Here is a 13,913-nt window from a genome sequence, read left to right on the forward strand (position 1 = left end):
GTCGGAGCGCTTTTGAAAATATGTGGTGTCTTGATAAACTGAGCAGATATTTGAAGTTTACACAGCTACATTCTCGCCTGAAAATATGTTAAAAGTTTATGTTGTGACCCAAAAAGAATAATAACAGTAATATTAAAACTAACTAGCTGCTGCCATTGTTGGAAACTGAGCTGGGCCGCGCTATGAATTCTGGGATAGGTTGGGCCACGAAGTATATGCCCGACCCATCCTTCAAATCTAGGGAAATAAAGGACGCATTTGTCGGCGGCATTTGTCAGAGTCTTCAAATTTGGACAGTCTTCATCGTGTCGCTGTAACGTAATTGGCCTACTAATGCGGGCACAGGAGGATGCGGTTCCTGAATTTGGACACAGGTACGATACTGGACACTGCTTCTTCGGAGTTTAACGACAGCTGGCATCCTTGTACACGCAGTGCTGCCATCTTCTGTTTCAGTCCATTATTACACTCATAAATCCTACTACTTATTCCTGCGTCTTTAGGGATCTTATAAAGCTTCAAACGACGCGATTTTGATAGTCGACGTAATCGTGACTAGTCGACTAATCATGGCAGCCCTACTATGCATCAGCGCTGAGTTATTACAAGAATGTGTCTACAGCTGATATGGATTCTAACAAGACACCAGCATGATAAATTAGTGTCCAGTCACATGTATCACAGTGACAGGACATAGATAAAAAATAAATGAAAACTGAAAAGTATAGATTAAATATTCCCCACATACCTTTTTCATATTCTTTATCTTGTTGTACTCATCCAAAGCATCCTGTTGAAAGGGCAGACAAACATTTCAAGTTTAGTCAGATTACTAAAGTCTCACATTTAACTTTCATTGATTGGGTGACAGGTGGTAGAGCGGGCGTCTACCAACTGGAAGGCTCGGCCTCTTGTCTCTCCTTCCATGTGTTGAAGCATCCTTGATACTGATACAAAATACTTGCACCCGATGCATTTATCGGAGTGCGAGTGTGTGAATTTTAGATAAAAGTACTGCATGACTGTGTGTGTGTGTGTGTGTGTGTGTGTAACACCATGGACATCATGGGTAAATGAAACTTGCAGTAGAAAATGCTTTGAGTGCTAAAAACCGAGAAAAATGGTGCTACATAAGTAGCAGTCAATTTATTACTGATTTATTACTTTCTTTCTTTTTTGTTTAGAAAAGCTTTAATTTAGTGAAAAAGCACTTTTTCCATCATCACGCATCCAATATCCAACATTTATCCATCAGCAACTTGGGTTTTCAGATTATCAATGTCAGAAGCAAGGCTGGACTGGGACAAAAAAATCGGCCCGGGCATTTTGACTAGAGACCGGCCCACCAGGATAAAGATTGAAAATGTGACGTCATTCAGGGGTAAAACCGCAAAGGATTCTGGGAACTTGTGGCAAGAGGTACTAGCGCACGCAGGCTTTCAATTGAACTCAGTTACACAGCGATAAAAAGAAACACAAAAAATGGCAAGAAGCTGTTGTATTATTAACTGCAATAGCCGGTCGCATGACAGCCACGGGAAGCCGATCGTTTGGGGTTTTTTTTAATCGGATTACGTCGTTGAAGAGAAATGTTTTAAACCATGTTTCCGAAGTAAGAGCCGACGGATGGTCTGGATATACCAAATATAACGTCCCAGAACACTCCAGCTCACAGGTTAGTCTGCTCCAAGCATTCCCACAAAGGTCAGAGTTTTGTAGTAGTTAATACATCATTTTTCTTAACATAATTGGTGATATAGGTTACAAGCAAGTCTGGTGCTGAACAGAAATTGTCGCGCTATGCTCCTTTGTTTATTGTGCATAAATAGTAAATTGTCCTGACACAATATTGCGTTTCGCTTCTGTTATTATGGTACATTGACAAAAACATACTTTTATTCACAGGATAAAACAGTTGTTTTGTATCACTAATTGCCCAGTACGATTACAGCATACAGTATTATTGTCACTGCTACATTTCTGTAATGAACCAGAAATTATTTCCACTGCTAATTAATTACCGTTGAGCTCAAAGGTCCTATTAATAAACTGTTAACGAATGTGTATTTATGAAGACGATTTGTGAGACTGGTAAACTTACCTTTGTTCGTACGATGGTCTTTCGTTCTACACGGTGCATTTCAAGGTCCTGCAACCATCCGTCGGTAAACTGTACCTGGGCTTGTTGCACTGACCTGAAGTTACTAAACTTCATGAGTGTATGCACTCACTCCAAGAACCGTATAATTATAAATATGAGCGTGGTGAAAGTTGGGCAGCACGCTGACGTCTTTTGTCCCTCTGTGTGCTCGTAAGGGTAACCCTTTCACACCTTTGATTTTTTCCTTGTATCTTTTCTTTGTCTTTTCGTCGAGTCTGTCTTTGTACGGACCGGCATTGTTCTACTTTTGTTTTGTACATTCCTTTTTTGTGCGGCAAAGAAAAAACAAGAAGGCATTGGAACCGGAGAATGAACGTTTTGTGGTGCTGCAAATGCTTGCATTTGATGCGGTACTTGGATTGTTTCGCCACGAGTTCCCGGCATGCAATGCGCGAAAAATCACGTGATTGCTAAACAAGGGGGCGGGTGCATTCGGCCTCCTTGGCTGTAATTGGTCCAGCCCAGAGTCGATCATGACCAATTGGCCAATCCAACACCTTTCATTATATATACAAAAAAAAATAAGAATAAAAAAAAATCCATCGGCCCAAAAAAATAAAAAATCGCCAGCGGCCCACCGGGCAAATGCCCGGTATGCCCGATGGCCAGTCCAGCTATGGTCAGAAGTACTAGAAATATTTTAAAATCTCACCAGGTACTGTGGGCTTCCCTCCTCCAGTTCATCCAGCTCTCTGTCCACTGCTGAAAGGCTCTGGTTAATTGCATCAAGCTCTGCCTGCAGATCTTTGTACTCCTGATGGTCGTGGTCAAATTCACGCTTGTAGTCATTGCGCTCTTGCTCATTTGCAATTGGAGGAAATTCACTGGAGGAAGGAAATGGGAAGAAAGAGAAGAGAAAAGAATGAAAATAATTATAATAACATTAGAAGTTCATATGTGAAAACATTCTTAAAAAATTAAAAGAAAAAAAGACCGATATATGATAGACTTGACTTGAGGGGTAATAATGTTTCAAAGATGATCAGTTCCAGCGGTCTGGTTATGAGGATTAAAACTTATGTCTTACCTGTCAAAGTCGTTGTCATCCAGCTCGTCTCCAGACGAGTTGTAATCTGTGTCGTAGTCCTGTCCGTCTACGTGGCGAGGCCGACCTGGTCGTCTCGTTCTGGAATATCCGGCTGAACTTGCCACTTCTGAGATACTGCTGTAGGGAGGCCTGCTTTGCAGTGGCAGTTCCTGGACAACAGGCCTGTGTGACAATAATAACAATAATTACTTTAGAAAATCGATGTCAAAGGTTAGTACATTAATAGAAGATTTTGACTATGGAAGATTTTAATGTAAGACGAGTGTCAGGAAACTTCTACTAATGTAGGAGGAAGTAAAACACCGCCATAAATAACCTGCAAATTCATACTGTATGAGACAACCTTTAATAACCTCCTAATTCCTTATAGCTTGGTGTGTTACCTCATCAATACCAGGCCAGCACTGACATGTTTTCTTCATATTCTGTATAATAATATAATAATCAGCTCATTCTGCTTAGGTCTGGGTCATAAGAAAAAATTTCAATCAGTTTCGAGGAGCAAAACAAGGTTGCATAAACAAGGCTCAAGCTGAGTCTGCAATACACTGCAGCAGACCAATGTCATACAGATTGTACTGATAGCACTGTGACCTAGGAGCAGGGCCAGTTTCCCCACAGACGTCTACACAACTGGAAATCTTTTGGAACCAGAGGAATCATAATCGCAGGCCGTTATGAAGAAAGCAGGTTTCCTGCTTTCTTCCTCACTGGCTTCACTTTTCAAACCCAGACATTATGTCCATTTTTTATATACTCTACGGTTATATGCAGTAACCGCAGTGACTGCTAGCATGGCTGCAAACACATGGATAATTAGACTCCCAGAATCAAGACTTCAGTACTGATTCTGGGAGGAAAACTGTGATGCGTATCTGTGACATCTCAGTGGTCTTAGGGTGCTGTCCTCAGTCTTACAAAATGAGATTCAGTGTTGAATTAGGATTGAGAAATAAACACCTGCACTTGTATCAGGGCGCATACTCACTGAGGGCTGTAGCTGTATGGTGGTTTGTCGTAGTTTGTGCTTTCATCATCCAGATGACTCCTCGAGCTCCTTAGTTTTTCTGGGTAGTCTGAAATGGGAACTTCTCCAGGCACAGCAGACACATGGTTCACCTTCACAAAAATGTAAACAAATTAGCAACATATTTTTAAATAATATATAAAACCCATATCCAAAACTTTTACTGCACATCAGTAAGTAGCTACTTTCATGCTTGATTTGGCACATTTACGCCAGATGCTTTTCCTCATGTGACCCCAAAGGGGACTAGTGTCTCTGGCAGGAAAGCAACAACCTTTCATTTGTCAAGTGAATGTGTAAAGGTTACAGTGCCAACATTTAGCCAAAACTCACTGGTCATTTGCAAGTTTGAGCAAAATCATTAACTATTAAACCTCATCACTTTTTCCATTCACCAGCTAGCTTTAGTTTAGCCAACTATTCATTTTCTTCTTTCAGATACTTTCTCTCACCATTTGATATGCATTTTAGTTAGCTAAATCAAACTATATATCACAAATGAGATACACTTTAACTGTCTACATGTACTGTGTGTGCTGCATTCACACTGCCTCAGCGATTTCAGGCAGGTTCCCATAAGCTCCAGTAAAGTAAATACTTTCTAAGAATCAACTTGTTTATGTGGAGTTACGCATGGGCTAACTGATGACTTTTTCCTTTCTTTCGTTCTTTTTTTTAATAAATACAATTCAAAGTACCAGTAGAACCTGCTTTTCCTGTTCACTACTGTAAAGTGAAGTGTACAGCAAGGACTTGGCTGTGATGAATATCATCACGACTTTCAAAATGACTCACTGTCTCGTTGCTACTCACTAGGATATATTGCTAAACCCCAATGAAACTCGTTTTACATCATTCATTGTGAAATGTAAATACCTTTGTTTTAATGCTTGAACATAGTAACAATAATAAGCTCTGGTTCATGTTGTGTAAATTCCTTCCTTACTTCATGACATGCCAGCATGTGACTAAAGACATGCCAGAGTGAGACTGAAACTGTTATCTGAGAGCACGCCACACCTTGAAACCAAAAATACAGTGCTAGACAGAAAGAGCTCATTGGTCCACATTTCACCTTCTCTGCTGATAAACAAGTGACTACCATCAAACTGGTTTTACCAGTCCTCTACTGCTGCATGACATCAGATCACAAAGACAGTTCTGGGCTATAACTTCTCTTCTCAGAAAATGGCAAAAATGCTCCAATCCTTTATCACATTTATCATATGTGTTCATATGTGATACCACAAAACAATCATTGTAAACTAAATGCTTTGGACTGCTGGGTGGAATTAACACTAAACATAAAGGCCTAACAATGGATCTTAAGAAATTGAACTGATTACTCAATGAAAAATAATGAAATAAAGGCTTCAAATGCGCTGTCCTTGTCAAAAAAATAGCTGTTTTTACGTCATTGGAAACGAATTGTTTTGTTTTTTTATGTCATTGCAATAACAAATGTTTTTGCGAAAATGTATCTTTACAAAAGCCCATATAAAGCTGTCACTCACCCATGCCTCTACATCCTGAGGTGGTGCCAAGTCATCAATGACTTTCACTTTCTTCCACAAAATGTTGCTTTTGCCAAAATTTTGGATTTTCTGCCGCGTCTTCAGTGCAAAAACCAGCATGATAAGCAGAGCTGCTGTCACCAGGAAGCCAAACACAACGGCAATGGCCTGGAATGGGAAATAAACCACCACATTAGAAACAGAAAAAAGTTAAAGACAGAAATGGACATAAATCAAATCTGTGCCCTCACCTCTTGTGGCTCAAATACACAATAACGGTAAAGGTATTCATTAACAAATAGTGCTGAGGACTGCGGTTGTTGGTAGGGAGCACACAATGCAGTAAGGGTGTTGCCTTGAAGCGTTCCATATGACTGTGCCGATGGGTTCACTGCCACCAAGTATACTATGGTGGCTATAAGCATAAACAGGGCTAGGATGGCAGAGATGATCACCACAGCCAGGTAGAACCTCCTGCTCTCTGATAGGCTTTGACGGGATACAATGACGATGAAGACCGTGAGTACGAAGATGAACACAATGGCTGACATGGCGATCATAAACCCTTTGCCTGAACGTGGTTCAACATAACTATAACCATATCCTCCATATCCATAGCCACCGCCATAGCCGCCGCCAAAGCCACCGCTATAGCTGCCACCATAGCTGCCACCATAGCTGCCACCATAGCTGCCACCATAGCCGCCACCATAGCCGCCACCATAGCCACCAATGCCTCCAAAACCAGACAATGCTCCCTGAGAGTCATAAGCCAGTGTGGAGGCAACGCAAGCAAATATAAGCAAGCACAAAAAAGTGCAAATGACAGCCATGATTTTGAGGATGCCTGGTGGAGACGTCAAGCGGTAGAAATGCTGGAACTCATCATCTGGGTAGTAAGAATAGGCAGGCTGCGGAACGATTTTACTGTGTAGGGGGGAGAGACAAAAGAGACAGTGTTTATGGTGAGATATATATATATATTATATATACACACATATATATAGTGATAGTGATTATTTAATAAGATAAACAACATTTCTACCAAGATTTGTCAAAGTTAATTAGTTTGTAAATATTTTTAATTATATACCTTTTTTATTTGCATGTAAGGTAAATGAAAGCTACAACAAAAATCTCAACAAAACTGATTTCAACCCAAAATAAAGACAAACTAAAAAAAAGACAAAGTCAGAAAGAAAAACGTAAATACTCTATATTATCATCTTGAACATTCTGATGAACACTTACAATACAAAATGATCAGCAGTAGAAATATTAATCGAAAAACACTCACTGGTCATCATCTGCCTCGTAAGGAGGAGGGCTTCCTACGGGACTGGAAGACATAACTTCTGATCCACTTGGTGCTGATCTGTAAAAAACAAGAATATTTATGGTTAAAGCAGATCTCATTTAGGGTTCATAAGTGTTGTCATAGCTATTAAGTATCATCATTGTTAAATGGTGATAATTGAAGTCTTCCTAAGGTCCATGGATCTGCTGACTTTATTATGACATTCACCAAGAAAAAAAAAAGGCAGCATTTCAACTAAAAAGTGGAACAGAACATTTCTTTTATTTACAATGATTGACTCTATTAATTACTCTGCTGCAAACACCTACATAGTAAGATATTTGTAAGACATTTTCAGAGACTTATTCCCCACAGCATAACCGTGCTAGTATGCAGCGATAAAAACCCAAGATTACAATTGCTAGCATGACAAACCTCCTAGCAATTTTGCTTCATAGAAGAGATAATAGGGTTAATAGGATAATTGATTTGAGTATCCAACGACACACTTATCTTTAGATCGTTATTTTAAAATGAAAGAAGCCTCTGCTGATAGTCCCACAATTTCAAATCGATACACTAACCTGCTACTTTGTAAGAGTCCTCAGCTGAAACAGCTCAAGTGAAACTGCGACTTGCAATAAAAACATCCTGACCACACCTAGACAGGTTCATCTCTCGCTCGGTAACAGCACGCCCCGCCTCACAGAGGTCACATTACAGAACATGAGCGGAAGTCAGCCTTTTCCCTCTGAATTAAAAAACAAAACGTTTCTATAAATACTTTAAGTTGGTTGTGCATGTCTCTTACAAATGTTAAACTATTGTATTTTAACAAATACAAACAGTCTTTGTCCAACAACTTACGTGCAAACCTATTTCGCCTGGCAAAGAAGGAAACTAATATGAGTGACATTATAAAGAAGTTCGCCTATCTTTGAGTGTCACTCCAACAAACGTATCCCTCGTACACAAGTAAGCAAGAGAAGACTAATTAACACGAACTGAATAAAATGACAAGAAACAAGTTTGAATGTATTCTGAGCTTTGATTTTCTGTTAATGTTCGCACATAACCCAGTGCAAAATGTTTTTAATAATGGTAAATGGACTGGTTCTTATATAGCGCTTTTCTACTCAAAAACACTTAACACAACTTTTCTCATTCACATCAGAGCTTTTTTCATTCTGACAGTTACACACATGGATGCACCTTGTCTATGGATATTTGGCATGCAGAGAGGAGGAGATGCGATCGAACCACTTACCTTCAATTTGGTAGGTGACCAGATGTCGATCTACCTAATTGGTTAAACATTTAACTTTAGAGTCAGGATTTTCATGTTATGATTAAGTCCAGATTTGCATCAACTAATATTTTTACTATTAATTAAAGAATTGTCCTATTTTTGTCTACAAAATGTTTTTTAAGTTAACACTACATCTAAAGCAAGAGCTTCTTTAATATTATATATATATTTTTAAAAGTATTTCAATGGGCTCATTTGCACTATAAAGTCCAAAAGCCAGAAAAAGTATTACTGGGAAAGCAACTCAAAAGATAAAATTTGTTTAATCAGTTGATTACTCAGTCACTTCTTTCATCTCCCATCCAGCCTTTTGTTTTCTTTGGTGTTCTTGCCCATCAATATTTTATTACTTTTTGCCACAAAGCAAAATGGCTGGCTGCTGATTAACAAAGAATATAACTACACCATTGTCCAATAAGCAGAACTGTATTTGGAGAACAGAAAGCATGAAATTATGAAAAAATTATACACATTTAAAGAGAAAAAAAACCTTGGAAAATATTTTCTGTTCAGTGAAAAGGTTCACAGTGTTATAAAGCAAATAAATTGAGATTTTTAGGCAGTTACGTGACTATAATGTACAAAATGTTTTTTTCCACTCAAAGTCTGTGCAAGTTGCGTCCAAAGTACACATAGCAAACAGCTACAATTCTACAATTCCTTACTTTCAGATTCAGACACCGCAACATAAAAATGTATCCTAATGTAATGTATCCTAATTTCCCCTTGGGGATAAATAAAGACTCTGATTCTGAAAACGTGCACTTAAAAGAGTATATAAACAGTGGTTTTCATGAGGTTAAAAGTAAGAAAAAACAAATTACGCAGACAACTGACAAAAACAAACAAACAACGGATTAAACCCTGACAGAAATAATGCAGCATTATCAATAATTATACAGACATTCACTTGAAACTATTGTCAGATATGAAATTAAATGGACAACCTCAGCTACATTTTTTAGTCACAGCATCACACACATAGAATTTTTTGGTTTGCATTCAATCAAATTATAAAGCTACAAAGTGACAGCAAGCTCAAAGGGTGGTACATAGACAGAACTGTGGTCTGGCTGGGGAGAGGGGTATTTGGGTTTTTTATTCAAGTTAGGGATTTATTAAAGTTAGCCGTGCTATTTATCCTAGTTCCTTAATATCCAGCTAAGCTAATCACCCAAATTTAACCCTGGAGAACCAATGGGGTCAGAGTCGACCCCATTGGTTTTCTAGGGAAACCATAGGGTCAAATTTGACCCCATGGGTTCTCCAGGGTTAAGAGTGTAGCCTAGGGAGTGGTGAGCACTCATATAGCAATGTGAGACTAACTGGCATGGGTGATGAAGATTGCTGGCAGTCACTGTGAAATCAACTGCTAAAGAATTATCCACTAAGGCCTAAAGACATGTTAATGACACACTGTCAACCTCTATTCACTAGGGAAAAGTGTACACTCTTAACTGGTTGGAAAGTAGTTGCTAGAAATTGCTGACAATTGTTAGCATGACATTGGTTGCATAAGGGTATATGGTGCAGCACCGGAAAACTTGCAATTGCTTCAGATGCTAGCATTGATCTAAGTGTGCTAGTAGTTTACATTGAAGACGCTAACTTGTCTGCAATCACTCACAAAACCACTCACTAAGCAGTAGCAAACCAGAAATGTAGACAATTCACCTTCAAAGTATAAATTGCAGATTTTGAAATGTGTTGGTTGTAGAAGTCAGGGACAACTTTCACTCTGAAAGCAAACATTCTCCATTTCCAGTTTGCATCACATTTTTTTAAGATTTACTATAGCTGTAAGTTTGTATCATCCACGCAAACCCCCCCCCCGCCCCCCAAAAAAAGAGCAAGCTATACATATATATAAGGTATTCCTATTAAAGATGAAACATTGTGGTCATTTGCTTTGGACTCTAAAGCTTTAAGAAACCACACATTCAAAAGAGAAATTGTTGACAGATGTGTTTTCTTCCAGTTATTGTCACTGAACAGATTTCAAAAGGCAGGGAAAGCTTGATAAGCTCATGGTTTTGACTGCATTCAGCATCAACTTGCAACATCAAGTGTTCATTTTCAGCACTGGTGATGTAGAGATGGCGACAGCAGTTCAGTATTTGTGCTGCAGTACAGGAATTTCTCAGAGGTTTTCAGCTGTAGCCATCATTCCATTCCATGACTTTATCATATTCTTGGATCTTCTGTTTAATGTGTGATAGCTTGTTCTTCAGATACTCACAACGCTCTTTCTTTTCTAGGAAAGTGGGATCCTGTAAAGGTAAGGCAGAAACAGTGATCAGATTATAGTCTACTGTTCTTTAACCACCAAAAGACAAAGCCTAAATAAACTCCTAAATCCGACATTGCTGTCCATCAAAAACAATGTGCAACGCTGTTGCAATAGGCAACATGTTGCTTCATTACAACACTGTGGTTTTCGATGACTCCATAGATAGTCCTGCTATCCCAAATACTCAACACAACAAATACTACATTCTAAAATTACACAATATCCGTGGAGATTAGTAGACCTTTTCATAACAGACCTCTTGACTTGTAAATGCAAAAAAAGCACATGTAGAATTAATGATGGCTGAAGTTACAATATACTATGTCAGTGGATCCTCTCCCAAAAGGAATCAGGCCAGCATTAACACCTGATACATTACAGCAGAGACAGCAAATCTTTTTGATTTTGATTATAAATTTGACAGGTTATTATATCCCAGTGACCACTGAAACTAAAGTTAATTTAGCTTCAAAATAACTGAACAAAAAAAATTTGTTGCAGAGGGTCACTTTTTGAAGGAATAATAAGAATCCTGTACTTTTCCTGCAAACTCTTAAAAAAGTTCTTCTGTCTACAGCTTTTGGCTCACTTTTGTTTCTCTGGACATTTTTCCAGCTGTATTTGACATAGAAAGAGCTTCCAGTTTTTTCCCGAGGTATACGCATAGGACCTTTGTCGACCTTTAGCCCTTCAAAGCTCTGTTAAACCTGATCATTTATGGAGCAATAAAAAAATATGTAAGAGCAATAAAAGATATGTCTGTAAAAATTACACCATGTTTAATCAATAAAGACTTTATAAAGGTATAAAAAAAGTATCAGAGGGCTGTGGACCTGAGAACATTTCCATTCAGTTTAATTAAACTTTATTTATATAGCACCTAATCAAGAAAAGTCCCCTTAAGGTGTTTCATAAAAACCCAACAATGTAAGAATGAAAACCCTTGAGAAAACAAAAAAAAGCACAGCAGTGGGAAGGAAAGATTGTCTACATGTTGCAACTGTTTACTGTCACCAGGGGGCAGTGTCACAAACAGTCTTTGTCATGCAATCCTTGTTGATGATCTGATCTTTTCTTTGGGGTTTTTTTTTTTTTTTGCTCCTCCATTGTTTATGGTTAATGTTGCTGTTGCACAGTTTCAAAGAAAGGAAAAGCGTTTTATGGTAATTAAATTTTTATGGAAAGTTTCGGGTCACTATTCTGCTAAAAGACCCATCTATGACTATGGTTCTCATCCATTTTAAAGTACATAGCTGCTCCCCATGTAAGTTAAGTCATCACCATTAGCAGAAAGTGGACAGGTTTTCTTTCTACACATGATGAGTTCAGATCAGGAATATCTTTAAATGACTGACTGACTGTAATCAATGCGAAAGAGGGACACTATTAATATGTGAGCGCCAAAATTTTGGCTGGGTTGTAGGGGTTTCAATATTTAGTTCACTCAGTGACAAGGAAATCAATTTGTAACTTCTGTAATGTGTTTTTATGGAATTTTGTGGTCGACAATCTGTCTCTTCTGCATTAAAATGAAACTAAGAAGAAGTAGAGACTGTTTATAATTTTGTAAGTGAAGAAAATCACAAATTTGGTAGGGAAATAATTACTTCCGCCCATTGTATAAAACAGTAACAAGACAATAAGCTCACATTTTTCTTCCTCTGGTACTCCTGGAGGATTCTGTTAATGCGATCCACCTCCTACAAGAACAGAAAGAGAGGCATAGTTAACTCAAACACTGAAACTCAGTATGAAAATGAGTTGCAGTGACGCAGTACCAGCAGCTTTCTGATGAGAGTGAGGAATTTCAGGGTGGAGGGGAAATGCAGAGGGGACAGGAAGTCCAAACAGGGGAAGTTACGGGATGAGGAAATGAGGTACAATTTCAAAACAAAAAGACAGAGTGTAATATTCCAAACATGCAATCAAAATGCATCCTTATTCCATTTAGTTTCATTTGATTCCTGAGTGGGTTTGCTTGTTTTAGTTTAGCTTTTATAGTTTAAAATGTTTAATTTTAGTTTCAGTTTATTAGTTTCAGTGTAACCTATTAGTGCCTTTTATTTTTAAAATAATTACTGTATTTATGCCAAATGCAACAAGCAAAATTTAAGGGAGTCAATGTAGATATAACAGTACAAACAGAACTTTTTGACGGGGGCTAACTCAGTCTTGTAGACATCTATACACATCCAAAAAGGCCTCAATGGGTAGTTTAAGCTTAATGTGAAGCTGTGCTAAGCAAATCAACATCAGTTCTTGTTAAATTAAATTTAAGAGGTGTATATAAGCAATCACCATCTGGTTGGTAGGGTGCTGAGGTAAACTGCCCATCATAGCGTCCATCTCATTAAACTTCTTGAGGGTTGCCTGCACCTCTGAGTGGAGCTCTTTGTACTCTGCGTACTGGTCGTTGAACACGGCCCGGTACTGGTCCCGCTCCTCATCTGACCGGATCACTGGGTACTTACTGTAGGAAACAGGAATACAAAGAGCACAGTTTTAATGTCACATCTTTTCCTAACCATATTTAAGTTATACATGGCGATAGTGGAGATAAAGATCCAATATGCTATCATGGTTGTGTTTTCTATTTATAGTGTTTTACTATTCATTTATTTCATTAAATGAAATAAGTATTTTTTTTGTCTGAAATATGAGAAAGATTTAAAGTTTCATAAGTGTTTAAAAAAAATGGTAAATAGTTAGACAAATTAGAAAAGCTTTTAATATGCGATTTATTTTCATGGAGTTTTAATTGCCTTGTACATCTATGTGTGTATATTGGTTTATCAGTTTTCTTTGTATTTACAAATGTGTTCCGAGTAAACAGCTGTATTTAATGCACGCTGTGAAAGGAAAAACTTCAGTGTTAATCAAAAATTGCTGTTTGGTTGCTGGAGGACAAGATGTGGTGGACAAACTGATATTCATCTACTACTGAAACACCTACATTACAAATAATACACTTCATGGTAACTGACAAAATGATTGCCAGTTTATATTAAAACCATTTGCTAGTTGAGTTTCAGTGTGTTTGACTTTGTAAAAACAAAATCAGTGCAAACAAAATAGAAAACTCACAGAAAACATTTCCTATTAGAAAAGCATTATACATGCTTCCCCTAGGCAGTATCATCAGAAGACATAGCATACATTTTCACTACTATGCTGATGACACCCAGCTCTATCTGTCCATGAAGCCAGATAACACACACCAATTAGTTAAACTGCAGGAATGTCTTAAAGACATAAAGACCTGGATGG

The 13,913-nt window shown here is 38.1% G+C and overlaps 2 protein-coding genes across 8 annotated transcripts in view; both read right to left on the minus strand.

Moving 5' to 3' along the window:
* oclna (occludin a) overlaps nucleotides 1-7,784 on the minus strand; it is a 34,240-nt gene extending 26,456 nt beyond the window's left edge. Inside the window, exons 1-8 of the mRNA XM_005720506.2 lie at nucleotides 7,632-7,784; nucleotides 7,048-7,125; nucleotides 6,002-6,677; nucleotides 5,751-5,918; nucleotides 4,198-4,328; nucleotides 3,189-3,371; nucleotides 2,814-2,985; nucleotides 717-790 (exon numbers count right to left, since the gene is read on the minus strand). Coding sequence (XP_005720563.1) covers nucleotides 717-790; nucleotides 2,814-2,985; nucleotides 3,189-3,371; nucleotides 4,198-4,328; nucleotides 5,751-5,918; nucleotides 6,002-6,677; nucleotides 7,048-7,100 — 1,457 coding nt within the window. The 5' untranslated portion in view covers nucleotides 7,101-7,125; nucleotides 7,632-7,784. The remainder of the gene's footprint in view (nucleotides 1-716; nucleotides 791-2,813; nucleotides 2,986-3,188; nucleotides 3,372-4,197; nucleotides 4,329-5,750; nucleotides 5,919-6,001; nucleotides 6,678-7,047; nucleotides 7,126-7,631) is intronic.
* A 2,418-nt stretch (nucleotides 7,785-10,202) lies between these two features.
* marveld2a (MARVEL domain containing 2a) overlaps nucleotides 10,203-13,913 on the minus strand; it is an 11,281-nt gene continuing 7,570 nt past the window's right edge. For all 7 annotated transcript variants that reach the window (XM_013910092.1, XM_013910097.1, XM_013910086.1 and 4 more), the window contains 3 exons: nucleotides 12,945-13,116; nucleotides 12,296-12,346; nucleotides 10,203-10,626 (listed from right to left, as the gene is read on the minus strand). In XM_013910092.1, the coding sequence (XP_013765546.1) occupies nucleotides 10,507-10,626; nucleotides 12,296-12,346; nucleotides 12,945-13,116 (343 nt within the window). In that variant the 3' untranslated portion in view covers nucleotides 10,203-10,506. The remainder of the gene's footprint in view (nucleotides 10,627-12,295; nucleotides 12,347-12,944; nucleotides 13,117-13,913) is intronic.

The sequence above is a fragment of the Pundamilia nyererei genome, unplaced genomic scaffold (assembly GCF_000239375.1).
Source record: "Pundamilia nyererei isolate P.nyererei 1_Seehausen unplaced genomic scaffold, PunNye1.0 scaffold00002, whole genome shotgun sequence".
Classification (NCBI taxonomy): domain Eukaryota; kingdom Metazoa; phylum Chordata; class Actinopteri; order Cichliformes; family Cichlidae; genus Pundamilia; species Pundamilia nyererei.